The 21,137-nt window shown below is 41.2% G+C and overlaps 1 protein-coding gene across 1 annotated transcript in view; it reads right to left on the bottom strand.

Annotated features, from left to right (window-relative positions):
- Positions 1 to 6,188: 6,188 nt before the first annotated feature.
- Positions 6,189 to 21,137, bottom strand: part of DYNC2H1 (dynein cytoplasmic 2 heavy chain 1) — a 346,899-nt gene continuing 331,950 nt past the window's right edge. The window contains exons 86-89 of the mRNA XM_074984721.1: positions 16,626 to 16,735; positions 15,987 to 16,068; positions 12,898 to 13,014; positions 6,189 to 6,846 (exon numbers count right to left, since the gene is read on the bottom strand). Of these exons, the coding sequence (XP_074840822.1) occupies positions 6,688 to 6,846; positions 12,898 to 13,014; positions 15,987 to 16,068; positions 16,626 to 16,735 (468 nt within the window). The 3' untranslated portion in view covers positions 6,189 to 6,687. The remainder of the gene's footprint in view (positions 6,847 to 12,897; positions 13,015 to 15,986; positions 16,069 to 16,625; positions 16,736 to 21,137) is intronic.

Genomic DNA, 21,137 nt, shown 5'->3' with positions numbered 1-21,137 from the left:
AGGCTCTGTCTTAACATCTTAGGACACTATACAATAGTTAGACTGTAATAATTTGGAGGATGGAGTTCAGATACATTGTATTCTGGATCTTCTCTCATCAGTTCCAAAAATATTGTTATCTTTGAAGATCTAACTTCCAGACCACACATTTTCCATACTGTCAGCTTGTAGACTCATGTGACTACAATTGAAATAATGATGGGATAAGCTAGTGACTGGTTGCGGTATGGGGAAAGCATGAAGTGTGTATCAGTTCAAGGAGTTTTGCAAACCATATTTAGAATTTCACCAGAATCCAAAGAATTTATTAAAAGGGACATTATTCTGACTACAAACAGAATTGCCATAATGTTGGTCCTTTCCTCCAATTCTCCACACTGCCAGCTTTCAAAAAAAAAAGAAACAAAGAAAGAAATATCAGAGAGGTAGCCGTGTTAGTCTGTAGCTTCGAGAACAACAAGAAATCCTGTGGCACCTTATAGACTAACAGATATTTTGGAGCATAAGCTTTCATGGGCAAAACTTAAGCTCCAAGATATCTGTTAGTTCTTAAGGTGCCACAAGACTTGTTGTTCTCGACTAACAGGGCTCCCTCTCTGATATTTCTTTCCTTGTGTCTCCCTTTTTTTTTTTTTTTCCTTTTTTGAGAAACCTGGCAGTGTGGAGAATTGGAGGAAAGGACCAACATTATGGCAATTCTATTTGCAGTCAGAATAATGTCCCTTTTAATAAATTCTTTGGATTCTGGTGAAATTCTAAATATGTTTTGCAAAACTCCTTGAACCGATACACACTTTATGCTTTCCCCATACCGCAGCCAGTCACTTGGTTATCCGATCATTATTTCAACTGTAGTCACATGAGCCTATAGTAATTCGTATTCAAGATTGGTGCTGCCTCTTAAGTTATGGCATGTTCCATTTTTAAATACATCGTTATAACCTGTAATTCCATAGTCAATACTGAGATTTACAGATTGGAAATAGTTACACATACAAAAATATTTTTCTTTTGTAACCAATGGTAGCATTTGAAAACAAGTAAAACATACTTCTTTCTGCAAACCAATCCACCTCACACAACAGCACAAAAAGACTGCAGTAGGTTTGACCTTTCAACAAACATTTATTTTTCTGTCTGAGAACATAACATCTTCTGTGACAGCAGACTTGTCTTTAACTTCTTCAGTGACCCAAATGCTGTGTTTTCTGACAATTGACAACACCAAAATAACTCTTTACTGACATGAGGTTGTAGTATTTCCCTTTATACCTGTCGGCTGTGGCTACACTTGGCCAAAAACTTCAAAATGGCCATGCAAATGGCCATTTCGAAGATTACTAATGAAGAACTGAATTGAATATTCACCGCCTCATTAGCATTAGGACGCTTCTGGCTGCGGCACTTTGAAAGCGCTGTTTTTGAACGCTTGCGGCTCGGCGTGGCTACATGGGGGTCCTTTTTGAAAGGACCCTGGCACATTTTGAAATCCCCTTATTCTCCTCAGTTGATGATGTTTTATAATTTTGTCTTTCAACGCATTTATTTTCGGGCTGTTGATTAATTGTTGTTAACTCACCCAATTAACTCAAAAATTATGATTAAAATTAATCATGATTAATCACAATCTAATTACACTATTAAACAGTGGAACACCATTTGAAATTTATTAAATATTTTGGATGTTATTCTATATTTTCAAATATACAGATATCAATTATAACACAGAATACAAGTTATACAGTGCTCACTATACTTTATTACAAATCTTTGCCTTGTTGAAATGATAAAAAAAGAAACAATCTTTTAACTTCACCTCATTCATACACCACAGTGTGAGCTCTTTATTTGTGAAAGTGCAATTTACAACATAGGTATTATTGTTACATAACTACATACAAAAAGAAAAAGTAAACCTTTAGAGCCTACAAGTCCACCTAGTCCTACTTCTTTTCAGCCAATCACTCAAAGAAACAGGTTTGTTTAGATTTATGAAAGATAGCACTGCCCACTTATTTGCAATGTCAGCTGAGAGTTGGAACAGGTATTTGTATGGCAGTGTTGTAACCGGCAGTGCAAGGTATGATGTGCCAGATATGCTAAACATTTGTAGGCCTCTTCATGCTTCGGACACCATTCCTGAGGACATGTTTCCATGCTCAAGAGCCTCATTAAAAACAACCTATGAATTAAATTTGTGACTGAACTCCTTGAGGTAAGAAATGTACAGCTACGTCTACACTTACCGGGAATGTCGCCAGCTGTTACACAATTTAAGATATGCTGATTGTGTACTGAAAATCGATTTTGCAGCCATCAGTCCCTGTCCTCATTGCAGAATGTCGACGGGGGGTTCCTCCCACTGACATTCCTTAATCCTTGTGGCTCGCAAGGAGTTTTGAGATCAACATTGATCCCAAAACACACCGTTTCATGCATGTGCGAAACAGCACCTTGGAAGATCAAACCTAAGCATATGATCTCCCGTGGCTAGTGTAGACTGAGCCTATGACTCCTGCTCTGTTTAACCTTCATTCTGCCATAGATTTCATGTTGTAGCAGTTGTTAGATGATGGCTGCTAAGATGTGACCAATGTGAGATTTTTGAAAGCTGACTACACCACCTGACCCAAGATTTAAGAATTTGAAGTGCCTTCCAAAATCTGAGAGGGAGGGGCATACCGTGAGAAGTCTTCAAACAACAACACTGATGTGTTTAGTACAGCACTTAAACCAACAAAAAGAGAAAATCAACCTTCTGCCAATAGATTCTGACTCAGATAATGAAAATGAACATGTGTCAGTCTGCAAAGTTTTAGATCATTATTAAGCAGAACTGGTCACCAGGTTGGAAGCATCTCTCATGAAACTGTGGTTGAAGCTGTCACAAATAAATGCCTGTAAAGGTTAAACCCAGAGAAAGTTTCAGGGGAGACTGTAAACAAGAATTGGGAAACAATGTCTTTTAAAAATGTAACCAAAATTGTATGAGCAATTGGCTGAACAGGAAGTAGAACTAAGTAGACTTATAGGAGCTAAAGTTTTACATTATTTTATTTTTCAATTAAATTTTTTGTACATAATTCTACAGTAGTAAGTACAATTTTACAGGACTTGTAGTAAGGGGATTGAAAAATACAATGTATTTTGTTTTTTCACAACGCAAAAATTTGCAAACATAAGCATAATGTGAGTATAGTCCACTTTGGATTCTGTATTAAAATTGATCAATATATTTGAAAAATATATAAAATATCAAACATATTTAAATAAACAGCATTATATTATTGTTTAACAGTGCAGTTAATCATATGATTAATCACAATTATATTTTACTTTTAATTTTTTAATCTCTTGATAGCCCTTATTTATTTTGTAATTTAAGTTTGCCCATACCTGAGATTCTTTCCAAGGCTTCTGTATTTATTCCTTTAAAGTTTTTCCACTAATATTTAGTTTTAAAATTATATTGATTTGTATTTACCCATCATATGTCCCTTTTACAGCTTCTTGTAACAGCAGTGGCTCTCATAGTACATACCACAACAATTGGTTCACACTGCATCTGGCATTACTTCAAAGCCAGTTACAACCTACATGGATATAATCAGCAATAACATAAGACCAACAACCCATAGAAGTATCAGACTTGGACTGTGGCTACACTGCATTCTGCTTTAAGAAGTGGAATGCAAATGAGCGAGATTGAAAATGCAAACAAAGTGTGTATTTACATATCACACATCTCGTTTGCATATTCTCATGTGAGCGAGAGGCTTTCAGAAGAGGCTTTTCTGGAAGCAAAAACAGCCATATAGATGGGGTTCCTTCAAAAACAAACCCTGTTTTTGAAAGAACCCTTCTTCCTGAAAAAAAATAGGAAGAAGGGTTCTTTTGAAAACAGGGTTTGTTTTCAAAGGAACCCCAGCTACACAGCTGGTTTTGTTTCTAGAAAACCCTCTTCTGTAAGTGCGATCATGCAAAAATACGTAAATGAGGCACAAGATATATAAACCTGCACTTCATTTGCATTTTCAATCTTGCTCATTTGCATGCAGCTTCCGAAAGCGGAATGCAATGTAGACGTAGCCAATGTGAGGTCGCAGCCTGACAATGGAGTCAGACTCTTCTCCTTGTGAAAAGCCCAACTGACATGGGTGTTTGGCTCTGCTCTTGAACATCACATTGCAGAATGAGGGCCTAATATTGTCTTCTTTAAAAAATAATTATGATTGGGGTCTTAATTTGCTTTTAGGAAAATTTTGCAGCTTGAAGAATGTACAGTGATTTTAGAAAAGCGCTAAGTTTTACTGAAATACATATATCAGCAGCCCAGTTTCTGACCTCAGATTTAAAATAATTCTTTCATAGACCATGCCTTTGTTATTCTCTATTAATTTCAGATTTAAGACAATAGGGAAATTTTTTTTTAAAAATCATAACCTTATTATTAGTAGTATTATTTAGTATGTGGAAGAAAATATGCCCAACTTCTTCAGTCTCATCACTGTTTAGTACATTGTGGCTATGGCTACACTGTAGTTGCTATGGCTACACTGTACTTGCTATTTTGGGATACAAATGTTTTAAATTTGTAACTGCAGTGGAATCAGAATATTTCAGAATTTGTGGCTCATCTTATAATAAGGAAAGTTGAAGTTGAAAACCTTCTAGGCAAGATAAAAAGCCAGATGTAGGGGGTTCAGAGTAATAGGGCAGGTTTGACAGGATGAAGAGAGGAAAACTCACTAAATAAATGTCAGAGAAGTAGCTGTGTTATTCTGTATCTTCAAAAACAACAAGAAATCCTGTGGCACCTTAATAAAAGCAACCTGGAAGCATGGCCAACCCTTCCCCAGCCCCAGACAAAAATCAATTAAGATGATAGGATCTTACACCAAAGTAAAATTGGCATTTCTCCATCAGCTCCTGACTTACACCAATATAGAGGTCACAGTCAGTCCTTACACTTTCCTTTGAGAGCTCTTTTTAGTAATGCAGTATACTCATTTTTTACTTGTTTTCTAAATTTATCCTCATAAATCCATTGTTCAAGCACACAAATGCTAACATGTGCATCAAGATGGGATGTTGTTATTCTTGGATAGTTTGAGCTCATTAGCTATATCCAAGAACATACCTAAAGTACGGTACTATCTAATTGTGATGCACCATCTTGTGTCATATTGCTTGGAGTGAATCTGTGGGCTTCACCATACAGCATCCTGAAATGGGAACAGGACTCATTTGATTCCAGGGGCACATAAACACAAGTCTGTCTCTCCCATGTCAGCCCACGGCATGGTGGAGGATTCTTCAGTCGAACTTGGTATTTTATTGTGACATCACTGGTAGTCTCTCTTTTAGGCATATTAACAAATAAGGAAAATGCAGTTTTTAATTCTAAATTCTAATTTGGAACCCAGTAGGATTCACATAAATTTATTTTTTTTATATCTACATTGCTTGAATTCCATCTGGTTTTGTAATTTTGTGTTCAGCCCTTTATGTGTGACAACTGCAACAGCCAGAGGTTCCAACTCAGAGCACACATGAGGACTGTATGGATGTCATGGAATTTACCAATCATGTCGCAACAAAATGGGTGCATCTACACTTTGAAGTTAGGCACTACATCAAAGTAGCCAGCAAGGAATCTAAACACATTTTTTTTTTCTTCCCCCACTTACTTCGAAGTTCTCACCCCATTCCCGGGAATGGAGTAGTGCCCTACTTCAAAGTTTAACTCCAAAGTAGGGTGTGTGTAGATACGCTACTTCAAAGTTATTTTTGTAGTGTAGACACAGCCTTAAAGTAATACAGTCACATCTGTGATAGCAGCAGACTAGATGCCATATGATGCCAAGGCCCCAGGTTTCACCGTTCAACGACAAATGTGTGTGTAGAGGCTCACCTTTGAATTTGCTTACTTGGATGTTGTACTTTGAAGTAAGCAACTTCGAAGTTATTTTTGTAGTAGTAACAGAGAGGAAGCCATGCTAGTCTATACACTATCAAAACAAAAAGCAGTCAAGTAGCAATTTAAAGACTAGCAAAATAGTTTATTAGGTGAGGTCTGAAGAAGTGGGTCTGTCCCACGAAAGCTCACCTAATAAACTATTTTGCTAGTCTTTAAAGTGCTACTTGACTGCTTTTTGTTTTTATTTTTGTAGTGTGGACACAGCCAATGTGATTAGTTAAAATCATTACAGTAAACAAAAAAAATAATTTTGTGCATAAAAAGACTGCTTAAACATAAGTATAAGCAGACACTTTTATTACATAATAACTGTAAACAGAACATACCAAACAGAATACAGCTGTACTATGCAAAAATAAGTAGAAGAAAACACATTTGATTTTTTCCTCTGTTCAATCTCTGTGTGACTGCTATAGTCAAAATATAAGATTGCAACAAATTAGAACTGAAAATAAATTACATTACAAACTTCAAAAACTGCTACTTGTGTGTCTGGAATTATATTATTGCAGATAATTTTCACATCAGCTCACAAAGATGAAATATTTTACAATGCCACCTTTTTTAAAAAGGTGTAAACATTTTGGGAATTTACATACCTTGGTTTTAGAGTTAATATTTAACACAAAATAAAACCAAAGGAATCTGACAGCAAACAACTCATATGTTAAAAAAACCTGACAGTACAAAGTTAGTGTATTTGCATCTTACTGATTTTTTAAAAATAAAGCAGCTCCACATTGAATCCACCGATCTTGGTTGCCTCCACAGGGTACATCAATATTCGTCACCACGCAGTCCCTCTCAGCACTTGCATAGACAGGCAGAGATATGCACTCCTCTGGAGAATATGGACCATATGCATCCTGTCAACAAACCACCCATTAGTTATAATCTATAAATGTAATAGGGATATTAGCATGAAACAAAAACAGTCTTAGATTACATGATATCCAAAACAGAGTCAGAATCTTTGGTGGATGTCACAAGAATAACCTGTTGGTTAGGACTGGGAAGAAAGATGAGAAAGCAAAGGTTTCAGCACAACCATTTTTTTCAAACTTGTGACACAGCTCAACATTTGAATTCTTTCTGCTGTGTCTGTCAGGTTTTGAAGGGTAAACTGGTAACACCTGACATCACATAGCACCTGCTCTAGAAATATAAAAGGTTGAATTCGTTCCCATGAGCACAGCTCCAATACTTTCCCCTTCTTTTAAAGTCAGCTCCTGACCAAGTTACTCTTAGTAAGCCATCACTGTCCAAAGAAACATTTACATATTTTAACTGGAATAATTACAAATAAATAGTCTTGGTTTTAGACAAAGTAGACTAGTTTTAAAATACAGAACAGTATTTTCCAGCAATCCCCCTCTGCTATATACATTGGACAAACTGCACTGTCTCTGTGCAATGGAATAAACAGTCACAAACCAGACATCAAGAATGGTAACATGCAAAAACCAGTGAGAGAGCATTTTAAGGCCCTAGATACAGTTACAGACGTGAAAGTTGCCATCTTCAGGTAAAAAAATACCTTCAAAACAGGCTTCAATATGACTGGCTGAGCTCGAACTTATATGCAAATTTCACACTATCAGAATGTGCCTGAATAACAACTGGGAATGGTTCTCTCAATAGAATAATAAAAAAAATAAAGCAGTCCTCCATCACCTTAAAGACTAACAATAAGCTTCAAGGTGCTACAGGGCTGGGTTGTTTTTTTTTGTGTGGAGCTACAGACTAACGTTGCTACCCCTCTAAGACCCACTACAAGAAATAATTTTCAATTTTAGGTATTCTTACTACCTTATTCACATCCATCCTGATTGAATTAGCTCTGAGGTAACACTCCCATCTCTATATCCCCTCCATCTATTCCTTCTTCTTTCACTTCATGCGTAAGATGAAGCAAGTTGCAACTCACAAAAGCTTATGCCGTAATGAAATGGTTAGTTTTTAAGGTGGCAGAGGACTCCTTATTGAATTCACTGTAATAAAGAGAAGTGGAAAAAACATTCCTCCCTAGTTATATAATTCTTGCTTTTCTATATTTACACTTCTATGGGTGTGTCTACACTAGGAACTAACTTCAGAGTTAACTTTGAAGTTGGGCACTATTTTGAAGTAGCCAGCAGAGTCTACACACATTTTCCCTTACTTCTAAGTTAACTTCGAAGTAGGGTGCCCAACTTCAAAGTCCTTACCCCATTCCCAGGAATGGAGAAGTGCCCTTCTTCAAAGTTTAACTTCAAAGTAAGGTGTGTGTACATGTTCAACTTTGAAGTTGCTTACTTGGAAGTAAGCAACTTCAAAGTTATTTTTGTAGTGTAGACACAGCCTGGGTGTGTCTACATGTGCACAGTATTTCGAAAAGACTGGCCCTCTTTCAAAAGAGTGAAGTGAGCATCTGCACATACCATGCACTCTTTTGATGTGAAATCACAGGAATGCAGCCCAGACATCGAAAGCTGGACCCTGATCCCACATGGGAAAAGCGCCACCCATCGAGAAACAACATCGAAGGCATGTGTAGATGTGCCATGGCCCGCTCTTTTGAAAGAGGAGTCCTCCATCACGGCACCCAGTCCGAGTGCGGAGACGCCCTGCCCCACCAAGCGGAGCTCTATGACCTGCGCGTCCTGCCACTCAAAGCCGCACGGACCCAGAAACCCCATGGCAGGAAGCTGAGAGTGGGCAAGCTGCAAAAGCACAAGCTCCAGGCAGCATGCCCTCTCAGCCACACCCGACCACAGCGACAGGCACATGGCCAGCCCCAGCAGTCCCCCAAGCCCTGGGGTCCCCCCTCAGAGCCCCCATTGGGTTCCCAGGGGTCTGTCCCGAAAAAAAAGAAAAGGGCCCCCTCCTGGACGGACCGTGAACTGAGAGACCTCCTGGGCCTCTGGAGGGAAGAGGTGGTCCTCCGGGAGATGGGGCTAAAGTGGAGGAATGCTGCTGCCTTCACCCGCCTTGCCCAGGGGCTGACCAGCCAAGGCCACCCGGAGTGGACCCTGGAGCAAGTCCAGAGCAAAGTTGAAGAGCTCCGGCAGGGCTATGCCCAGGTCCGGGATGAGGCCGGGCGCTCAGGAGCAGGTCCCTCCACCTGCCCTTACTATAGGGAGCTCCATAGGATCCTGGGGCCCTGGGACAGCTCACCACCAAAAGCGGTCCTGGACAGCTCGGCACACCAGCCCGAGCCGGAGGAGCTGCAGGAGCCAGGACCAGCCAGCCCGAGCCAGTGGGCAGACACCACCCAGGACTAGTCCAGCGAGGAGGGCGACCTCATCATCGACGTCCCCTCGTGGTCGTCCAGCCGGGCCACAGGGAGCCAGGCGTCCCCAGAGATCCTCGAGGTCCCCCCCGGTAAGTGCACAGCGGGGCCAGCATGCCTGCGGGCAGGGCAGCGGTGGCATCCCTGACATTGGCCTGGGTACAAGCCCGGAGGCCCAGGGCCACACACCCCAGCCAGCCACAGCCCAGAACACGCCCTCTGCACCTGCCAGCGCCACCCAGCACCCGGACGCATGGACAGTTCCAGGCAACCAGTTGCCCAGTGGGATGCCCGCGGGCCAGCCCACTCCCGGGGATGGTTCCACCCGGGGGGAAGCCTGTGTGCACTTGACGCCACAGGGGTGCTATGTCCACCATGGCCAGGCCCTAGGAGGGTCCAGGGAGGCGGGGCCCCAGGGGGACAGGGTCCCCGGGGGAATGGGGACGAGATCCTGCTTGGAGACTGACATGCTATCCATCACCTCTTGCAGGTGCAGCAAGTGAGGGCCCACGCAGTCCGTCGGCGTCAGTGGTCCCGCCTGGACACCATCCATTGTACTTTACAGGAGCACATGGGCAATGTGGCCCGGCTCCTGGCCCTCCACACGTCTCCTTGGCTGCCCAATCCCCTGAGCCCCCCACAGGGCCCCCCCCAGAAAAGTCCCACCCAGGGTCCCCTGCCCACCCCACACACCCCCAGAGTCCTCCACCCCACATCACACAGATGCCCCCCTGCCATCCCACCACAACCGTACCTTCTGGTGCTCCCCGCCCTGTCCCGTCCCCGCAGTGGCACCCACTCCCAGTGGGGGAAGGGGATCTTGGGGACGGCGTGGTTCTCGGCCCACAACCCCCTTGCCCGAGTGACCTTCCCAGTTCTAGCCCCCGCCCCACTCCCTTCCGAGTTCAGGCCCCCTCTCCCAGTTCTAGCCCCCGCCCCACCCCCTTTCGAGTTCAGGCCCCCTCTCCCAGTTCTAGCCCCTGCTCAACCCCCTTCCGAGTTCAGGCCCCCTCTCCCAGTTCTAGCCCCTGCCCTATACCCCCGCAACATTGTACATAGTTGAACTTTTACACCAGTTTTTTACAGCTTATTATTGATAAAGGTTTATGTTGTGCACCACTACCTGTGTCCCATGGGGGGGAGGCATGGCATGGCGGTGGTGGCGGTGCATGTTGTGGAGGGTAGATGTATGGGGGAAGTGTGGGCATTGAGGTGCTCAGTGTGGCCCCAGGGTGAGACTTGCACGAAGGGCCTCCCCGATCCGGACACCCTCGTGGTTTGCCAGGTGCTTGGCAACAGCACCCGGCTGCTCGAACCCCATGGTGGCCTCAGCTGCCCACCTCTGGATGAAGGCATCCCCCTTGGCCTCCACAATGTTGTGGAGGGATGCAGCAGGCACCCACCACTTGTGGGACATTACATATCCCCACCTTGAGGTGGGCAAGAAGGCACCTCCACTGCCCCTTGAGGCGCCCAAAGGCCCACTCGACCACGTGCCGGGCCTGGTTGAGGTGGGCATTGAAGGGCTCCCTGCTGGGGTCAAGGTGGCCAGTATAGGGCCGCATCAGCCACGGCAGTAGGAGGTATGCCACATCCACAACTATGCATAGTGGCATGGTGGCGTCCCCAACTGGCATTTCCTGATGGGGCATGAAGGTGCCGGCCTCCATACACCGGCATAGACCAGAATTGCGGAAGACCCTGGCATCGTGGGTTCACCCCGACCAGCCCACGTTGATGTCCATGAACTGGCCTTTGTTGTCTACCAGGGCCTGGAGGACCACCGAGTGGTAAGCCTTCCGGTTGATATAGCGTCCAGCATTGTGTGGTGGGGCGCGGATGGGGATATGCGTCCCATCCAGGGCACCAAAGCAGTTCTGGAATCCCAACGAAGAAAACCCTCGGTGATGGAGTCCAGATCCCCAATGCAGATGACCCAGTGCAGAAGCATGGCATTGAGGGCACAGACAACCTGCAGGGAGGGAGGCCGTGCATTCTCGTGAGGGTGTGGCAGGGTGTTTCCAGCTGGCAACCCTCTCCTGTCCCCCCAGCCAGCAACCCCCCTTCCAGCCCTCCCTAGCCGGCGACCCCGAGGGGTCCCTGTGTCCATGGGCCCCCTTTCCCCTTCCCATGGTGGGAGTGTGCTCCAGGCCCCGCTTACCTCCATGAGCACTGCTCCAACAGTGGCCTTGCCCACCCCAAACTGGTGACCCATTGAGTGGTAGGAGTCGAGGGTGGCCAGTTTCCACACCGCAATCGCGACTCGCTTCTCGAGGGGGAGCTCAGGCCACATGGTGGTGTCCTGATGCCTCAGTTCAGGTGCCAGCTAGTGACACAGCTCCTGGAAGGTGTCCCGGCTCATGCGAAAGTTCCAGAGCCAGGTGACATCATCCCATTGCCCCAGAACCAGTCGCTCCAGCAGTCCGTGCTGCTGGGGTGGTTCCACAGGTGCCGGGGTGCAAGGGGGCGGGGTGCAGGCTGGTCATGCTGTGTGTCCTCAGGGGGGCTGTTCTGTCTCCCAAGGAGGAGGGGGGCGGCTGCGGTGACCGTGCAGACAACGTTGGCAACAGTGCCCTTGATGTCTGCATCCAGTGAGAGGAGCAGGGTGTCGTCGGCCATGGTGATGCTGCGTTGGGGTCCTGCGTTGCTCCTAGTGGCTTGGCAGGCCTCGGCTAGTGCAGGGCTGGGGAGGTGAAGGGGGGCCCTTTAAGGCGGCGGCTGGCTGTGGGCCCCAGAAGGACTCGGCGGCCATGCGACCCCGTCCGCGGCATCCCCGCCTCCCTTCTTTTGAAAGAGCGCTCGTACACATGTGGACGCTCTCCTTCAAAATAACGGGACAGGGTCTTCGAAAGAGTGGGTCGGAACTGCAATCAGCCTTTGCCGTGTGGTCGTGTTCTTTCAACAGACGGTATATTGATTTCTGAATTTCAATTTTGCTCTTTCGATCGTGGGCTCCCATATAGACACACCCCCTATGTGCTTCGTAATTCTGCTAAGATTTTTAGTTTGTGTTTTAGTTACAGCTTTTATAAAAGTGTGTCTTTGTAATGGTACCCCATGCATGAGGAAATTGCTATGTGAAACACATTTCTTTGCAGTTTCCGATTCCAGTACTTAAAAAACATTATTACTGTAATTGGAAAGTTGTGCAGGTTATAATTCTTACTGCTTGAATTACTTATTTTGCTTTAATCTAATGCACTTCAGTAATCACTGGAATTTACTTTTCATTAGGTATAGGAAGGGCTAAGGTTTCTTCCCCTGCAGCTCCGAAGATGTTCTTTACTTTAAGTCAGTTTTACATTATATGGTATTACAATGCTAATGGAAAAATATTAACCACTTCCAAATACTTCTATAAGTTTTATAAAATATTATTCTGAAAATGTATAATCATATATTGATAGTCAAGAAAGTAAAAATAATAAAAGCTCTCACTTGAGTACATTTCTCCTTGGCAGTGTTTTTTTAATTAGTTATAAAATATGTAAATAAATCCACCATGTTATATATGACTGTTCTACGAAAACTGGAAGTTGATCATTTTTTAAAAGAAGACACAAACAGGTCACAAACATCATACTGGAAAGCTATTTCACAGAAGAACGGAAACTATAGAAGTGTGGGTTCCTTAATAATTTAGTACCTGTGGAATCCAGCCCATGTAACAAGGCAGAACTGATGACACACTGGGAGAATCATGCTGATTTTCTGAAAGTCGATATCCATCAAAACTGCATCCTTCCAGTTGCAGACCACTTATCTGTCATGGAAACATACAAAATATTCATATCTGTATTGTAACCTGAAATGTCAATAATGATTATACAGCACCTTAACAAAGGCATGGATAATCCTCCGTATTGTGACCAAGTTCTAAATGATAGGAAACTAACTATCATACTGCTGCATGTGGGAATAGGAATATGATTTTCAAATGCCTAGATGAGGATCCAGAATAGACTTCCTCTGGTTTGGTTTAACATTATTTGAAAATGCTTTTTTTCTTTATGACACTAAATTCACAAGTATTTTCTTTAGAGAAGTTTCTAATTAAGAAAATAAGAATGGCCTTATTGAGTCAGACCAAAGATCCATCTAGCTCAGCATACGGTCCTCTGATAGTGGCCAATGCCAGGTGCCTTGGAGGAAATGAACAGAAAAGGAAAACATCAAATAATTCATTCCTCGTTACTTATTCCCAGATTCTGGCAAAGAGAGGGTAAGGACAACATCCCTGCCTATCCCAGCTAATAGCTATTTATGGGCCAATCCTCTAAGCATTTATCTAATTTTTCTTCTGAACCCTGTTGGCCTTCTTGTCCTTCACAATATCCTCTGTCAAGGATATCCATGGGTTGACTGTGCATTGTGTGACAAAATACTTCCTTTTGTTTTCAACCTACAGCCCATTAATTTCCTTTGGTGAGCCCTAGCTTTTGTGTTATGAAAATCATTTACCTTCATTACCTACCTTCATTGTGTTATGAAAATCATTCCTCATTTACCTTCTCTACATTAGTCATGATTTTATAGATCTAGAAAATGAGGTAAGCAGTGAGGTGGCAAAGTTTGCAGATGACACCAAGTTGTTCAGGACAGTCAAAACCAAAAGGGATTGTGAAGAACTACAAAAAGATCTCAGCAAACTGAGTGATTGGGCAGCAAAATGGCAAATGAAATTTAATGTGGGTAAGTGTAAGGTAATGCATGTTGGAAAAAATAACCCAAATTACACGTACTACATGATGGGGTCAAATTTAGCTACGACAGATCAGGAAAGGGATCTTGGAGTTATAGTGGATAGTTCTCTGAAGACATCCACGCAGTGTACAGCGGCAGTTAGTAAGGCAAATAGGATGTTAGGAATTATTAAAAAAGGGATCGATAATAAGACAAAAGATATCATACTTCCCCTATATAAAACTATGGTACGCCCACATCTTGAGTACTGCGTGCAGATGTGGTCTCCTCACCTCAAAAAAGATATATTGGCATTAGAAAAGGTTCAGAAAAGGGCGACTAAGATGATTAGGGGCTTGGAACGGGTCCCATATGGGGAGAGGCTAGAGAGACTGGGACTTTTCAGTCTGGAAAAGAGGCGATTGAGGGGCGATATGATAGAGGTATATAAAATCATGAATGGTGTGGAGAAAGTGAATATAGAAAAATTATTTACCTTTTCCCATAATACAAGAACTAGGGGACACCAAATGAAATTGATGGGTAGTAGGTTCAAAACCAATAAAAGGAAATTTTTCTTCACACAGCGCACAGTCAACCTGTGGAACTCCTTGCCCGAGGAGGCTGTGAAGGCCAGGACTCTATTAGGGTTTAAAAAAGAGCTTGATAAATTTTTGCAGGTTAGGTCCATAAATGGCTATTAGCCAGGGATAAAGTATGGTGCCCTAGCCTTCTGAACAAGGGCAGGAGATGGATAGCAGGAGATAAATCACTTGATCATTGTCTTCTGTTCTCCTTCTCTGGGGCACCTGGCATTGGCCACCGTCGGCAGATAGGATGCTGGGCTGGATGGACCTTTGGTCTGACCCAGTATGGCCGTTCTTATGTTCTTATGACCATAATCATATCCCCCAAACTTGTCTCTTTTCCAAGATGAAAAGTCCAAATTGTTATTTTAATAGACAAGACAAAATTATACATTTTGAACATGAAAATGCCAGTTTTTGAGTTTGTGGGGGTTTCTATACTTGCAAACAGATGTCCACATTTGTTGACATAATTAAGGATACTTGATGTCAGTTTAGCCCAAAGCTTACAGAATTTGTCCAACCTGTTTCTTGAGTGTTAGATTTGTATGACCTCATCTCAACTAGTATAATTTTGTGCATAATTATGATGATGATGATGATGATGATTCTGGGTCTCATTACAGCTGTATTTAGTCTTTAATTATGCAATACAGTGTGCATTTTGGATCCTGTACCTCATCATATTTTACATATAGTTTTTAATATACAATACTTTAGATTCCTTGACAAAATAATGTATTAGATTTTGAATGCGTACAGACTGTACTGGTAATGTACCAGTGATTTGTATGTGTATTTTAAAGAGGACTTAAAGAGACAGCTGCCCATTAAACATAAGTGTGACTGAATTACATCATAGATATTTGAAGTAAATATTATCTGGAGACAAACCTCTTTTAAAAATCCTACCTCATAAATTCAGCAATTCCTTACACACAGTTTTGGTCATTAGAACTCCTTTAGCTAAAAATGGGAAAATGTTCACCATGATGCTAAAGTTTTTGCTTTGTTTTATACCCCCTCACATCCTATGGAATGAAACAAGGTCTTTAAGTATTATCTGGACAACTGTTAGAGATCATCAGATGGGATTATAGTTTACATTCTTGTTTAACAACACTACAGAAAACAGAGGAAGAACATCTCTAAAATGATAACTAACTCAAACGGAAACTGCAAAACTAAAACTGAAATTGTCCATTTTTTCTTTTATTCTGCAAAACATTGCTAGTAATATCCTACCGTACTACTATTTTTGAACCCAAAAATTACTGAAGACCCTTTGTATCTGAGGAATGGGACTGCACCTAGCAGTGATTTTTGTTGGAAAGAGCCACAGATTCAGAGAAACTTCTTGACTTTGATCGCCACAATAAGCCACTGCAGCAATACAGTGTAATTCTAGCCACCATTCATCAGTTCGTTCCAGGAATTCAGATGGAAATCTGAGCAGGCACAATACCTTAACTTGGAGTTTTGCGTCTTGTATTTGACCCTTCCATGATGCTACAAATTTAAGGTTGTCTACTGAACAGCTCATTACCCTAAAAGATAAACAAATATATCTTAAATGTTCCATGCACCTAATAGGATGTTCAAATACAAAAACAATTGTTCAGTTTTTTTATGGCATCCATTCATCCCATCACCCGTTTCCATCCATGCCAAAATAGACATAAGGGGCATCATCCCTGGCCATCCTAGCTAATCATAAGAGCATAAGACATCCATATTCTGTGACACCAAAGGTCCATCTAGCCTAGTATACTGTCTTTCGACAGTGGCCAACGGCTGGTGCCCCACAGAGAATAAACTGAACAGGTGGTCTTCAAATGATCCATCCCGTGTCCCACATAGTACACATTTAAAAGAAAATCACATTCAGAATTTTACAACAAAGTAAAGGATGTTTTTAGCATTTAATTAACAAAGTAGCTATTTTACCCAGTGTAAGTTGTTAAAATAATAGAAAGAGGTTATTTTAAATGTAATATGTTAAGTAGCTTCTTCACAGTGAAAGTACAGTATTAAAAAATGAACATAAAGGGGAATGGGGAATATGAGAACTGAAAAATGTGTAAATAGGCTGGCTATCACCTACCTTGCAGTTTCCTGGCGTAAAGCATTAAGAAATGTGTCAGGATGGAAGAGTTCTGAGAGGTCAAGGGTGTCTGAGAGCAATGTCTTCTTTTGTGCTTTATCTACCCAGTTCTTTAAAAAAAAAAAAAAAGTATTACCCATTATCTGCGAGAACAATTAGTCCAGTAATTTATTGGTTGATCTTCCAGCACTTCGAGTTAGTGAAAATTTGCTAAATGTGTTTGCATAAGTGATTAAAGAAAAATGTGTTAGTATAAACATAATATAATCTTAAAGGAGGAACTTTGATTCCTACCATTTGTTACTGTCAACCAGGAAAAAACCTCAAGCAAACAGCTTTTAACATTCTGAAAATGGTAGGGCACGAGACTGATCCAAACAGTGGCCTGGGTAAGAGGGGCCCTTGTCACAATACATATGCAAAAAGTATGGGGAATAGGCAGAAAGAACTCATAATGATAGTAAATGAACTCAATTATGACATAAGGTCCTGCAGTGGTCATGGGATCCTGCCACCCGCTCGCTGGCCTCTCCATGACCAGGGCTACTCTAGCATGGTGTGACTCCCCACCACAGGAGTTCTCCAGCAAAAACTGGGTAAGCATATTGGTAAGCCTCATGCTTACTGTTATGCTTACCAGTTAATATCCTTACATCCAGTTTTAAAATTTTGTTTTTATATTTATTGTGTTCTTCATATTTGTTTACACAACAGGGCCACTGTCCTGACTGCAGCATGTTACACTTATATAAATAATAATGAACCGCAGACCCCTCTAAATGTAGTTTAACGGTGAAATTCTGCAAATAGTCACAAGTCACACATTTGTATGTAGAAAGGTAATGGCTAATAATAAACCAATAAATACCAGCTCATAAATTCTTTTATGTTATCGCCATATAAAAAGGATGACATTTTGTGCTCTTTGCTACAGTACTATAATCCATGTAACTACAACTATGAGTAAATCCTAGATTCTAAGGGAATAAAAAAGCTGTGAAGCAATACAACTTTTATAGTTACATGTATCACCCAAAAACACTGGCATCTTGCTGCAAAAAGAATACTTCTCTGATTTCTTTAAATTGCTAATAGGCTGCTTCCATAAAATTTGCTTAGAAATGGGACTATGATCAAAAATACACATACATTTTCACTTAATTGTATTTTTTCCTCTGTCAAAGTGTCAAAAGAGATCTCCATCATGTTTCTACCACACTCAGACATTTAATTCAATGACCTTTAAATCTGCCACAACATAGATTATGAGCCCTCATTTCAAAATAATTATGACATGTTAGGTTTTTTCCTTTCCATTTTCATTAGCTAAAGATATGCCGTTAATTGCTCTTGTCTGCATACTTCTTTTACTGACTCTAAATAACAGTAATCCCTTTTATTGTACTGCAGTAATTGTGGATGATGATTAGAAAGACAGGCTTTAAATTCCTTAGTATACTATAAGAGGCCACACATTATTTTCATTTATATTTAGCACATTCATTTTATTAGTATTTTCAAGTAAACTTTTAATTGTTGAAGAGAGAGATTGGCAGGAATATAGATACACACGTTTAATCTAATTTAAAAGACCAGCAGAGCTGACAATCAGACTTGACTACATTAATGTCTGAATTAATATAATTAATTATGGTTAGCTAGCTTGCAGTTTTCATTAGATAACAGAAGTAAACGTGAAATAGCTACTTAAATTTGTGTACAATACAGCATGGGAGAAGGAAATCCTTAATACTTTTAAATTAAAAAAAATTAAATAAAGATTCAGATAAAATTCACTTATAATTCATAAAGGCCTACTAAGCTACGAAGCATGAACATATTTTAAATATTACCATTTTCACCTTTCATCAATATCTACATGAGATTACTAGGAGAGACGGAGAGATGATTGGAGCAAATGCGAACAGTATACATATGTCAGACTCATATATAACTCATTCACCACTGAAACAACCACTACCACTGCTAAAATTACAGAATAAATACGAAGCACTAGCTCTTACATGAAGTTCAGGTAATTTACATGGAATCTTAAGAAAAAAATAACAAAAACAAACAAACAAACAAACAAGAAAAACAATGCTCCTAGAAAGAGGGAAACACTGTGTTAAACTAGCTGAGATTTGGTTTTGTCCCTCCCTTCCACTTACGGCATAGAACTCCAGTTGTAAACTGACTGGAAGCCTTTGGAGCCTAACTCCTCACTATGCACTCCTTGCTAACCAGATAGCAATAGTTTTTCAAACTGCTTTTTTTCAACTTGCTCCAAGGCTTCGCCCTTCCCTCCTGGATGAAGACCTGGACATGGTGACCTATGCATTCGTCATCGCCAGGCTTGAGCAATGTAAATCAGTATATCTGAAGCCGAATGTGACGGCAACTATTAAATCATAGAATTGTATGGCTGAAAGGACCTTATCAGATTATCTGGTTTAGCTGCCCACATTGAGGCAGAACCAAGGATACTTAGATCAAGCCTGAGAGATGATGCAGGATTTTCACAACCTCCTTCGGTAACCTATTGCAGGTACTTAACTGTCCTTATAATCACAAAGCTTTTCCTACCATCTGAATATGTACTCCTCTTCCCTTCTTTAGTAGACGCGGAGAACAACTGATCACCATCTTCTTTACAACAGTGCTTACATATTTGAAAACTGTCATTATGTTCCCACCAAACTTTAGTTCTCAAAACTAAATATGCCCAGTTATCTTTTTTTAACTTTTCCTCACAGGTAGGCTTTTCTAAATTTTAATCATTTTTATTCCTTTCTTCTGGTCTTTGTAAGTTATCAACCTCTTTCTAGAAGTACAGCACCCAAACCTGAACATAATATTCCTTTGATGCCTCACCAGAATGCCATTAGCTTTTTTCACAACTGAATTATATTGTTGGCTCAAATTCAATTTGAGATAAACAGTAACCTGCAGACCTTTCAGCACAGTTTACACCTGTCTTTTTTTCAACTGCAGATTGTTGATTTCATACTAATTCTCCAGTTTATTAAGGTCCATTTAATTTCTCATTCTGTTCCCTAAAGTGAATGCAACTCCTCCCAGTGTAGCATCCTCTGCAAATTTTAAAAGTGTACTCTCATCTACATTATCTAAATCATTAATGCAAATATAGACATTACTGGATGAAGGACAGGCCCCCAACATGACCCAGTCAGACTTGGCCTTCCAGTTTGTGAGCAAATAATTGATAACTATTTTTAAAGAATTTTATCAACCAGCTGTAAATCCATCTTCTAGAAATTTAATTTTGTCCACGTTTCCCTAATTTGTATGAGATTGTTGTGTGAGACTGTTTAAAATTAAGATAGACTCAATCAACTACTTTCCCGTTACAATAATTGGGTCTACACAATTATGTGTAATTTTGCTTTTAAAAGATGAATGATAATTGATAAAATGTCACAATACCTTTAACAGATGTTGATGGGAAAAGTTTCAAAAGAAAAACAGAAAGACTAAATTAATCTCCAAATGGGAGATCTACTTAAATAATAATTCAAGGACTGTATTGAGATCATGTTTGGAAATGAGTGTGGGACTTGAATGGACCCAAAGCTGGTGTGTTAAAACTTAGGCCTAATAGGTGGACAAAATAATGGGGGGATGGGCTTTTCCACCCATCACTCCCCGGTTAGGGTCACTCCCTTTGGGGGCTGAAAAGCTGGCTACTGTGAGCTTGCCAACTGAAAGAAGGGGAAAAAGTGAGCTCCAACCATAGTGCCCAACCCCACAGTACCTTGGGACTCCAGGATTAAATGTAAGAATGTTGCTCCCTTTTCATCTTGATCCTGAGAAATGTCCTGACCAGATCAGAACAAAGGTAGGTGCCCAGGTGGCACTGTCATCTCCCCTGGATCTGGCTAACCCCAAACACTACATAGAATGTGCAACATTGTCATCTCCTTCCCACTTTCAGTATGTTCTTTTTCTCACCTCCCTTATTTCTTTTCTTTCCTAGCCCCCTCCTTTTTCATTCTGATAAAAACCTGGTTTGCTCACCAAGAGGGTACATTTTGCAAGTCTGCTATGAGCCTGTGACTCAAAAGAAGAAGCTAAAAGCAGTGTCCTAAAGAGTCCAATGCTGGCACAAGTTTTCAAGGTCTCAGCGTTGCTTATAAGGCCATGTGTTTTTCCAGCAGTGAGACTCCCAGTGAAAATCAATACCAGAGTGAGAAGCTGCATATCAACGGCTTTTTTTTTTTTAAGATAGGTACTATGTTTGCTCTTCTCTAGTTCTCCAGGGCCCCACCTGTTCTCCACAAATTCTCAAAGATACTTGTTTTAGCTAGCTAGCCAACTACCAAGATTGCTTGAGGTAATTCCTTAAGTACTCTAGGATGAATTCCATCATATCCTATCTAAATACATTTAATTTACCTAAATATTCCTTTACCTGTGCTTTCTGACTTGTAGTTCTTTCCTCTTGCTATAAATATTGTGTTAAACATCTGGCCATAATTAACAATTAATCAA

Source organism: Carettochelys insculpta, chromosome 1 (assembly GCF_033958435.1).
Source record: "Carettochelys insculpta isolate YL-2023 chromosome 1, ASM3395843v1, whole genome shotgun sequence".
Taxonomy (NCBI): Eukaryota; Metazoa; Chordata; order Testudines; family Carettochelyidae; genus Carettochelys; species Carettochelys insculpta.
This window is presented reverse-complemented; position numbering and strand designations above follow the sequence as displayed.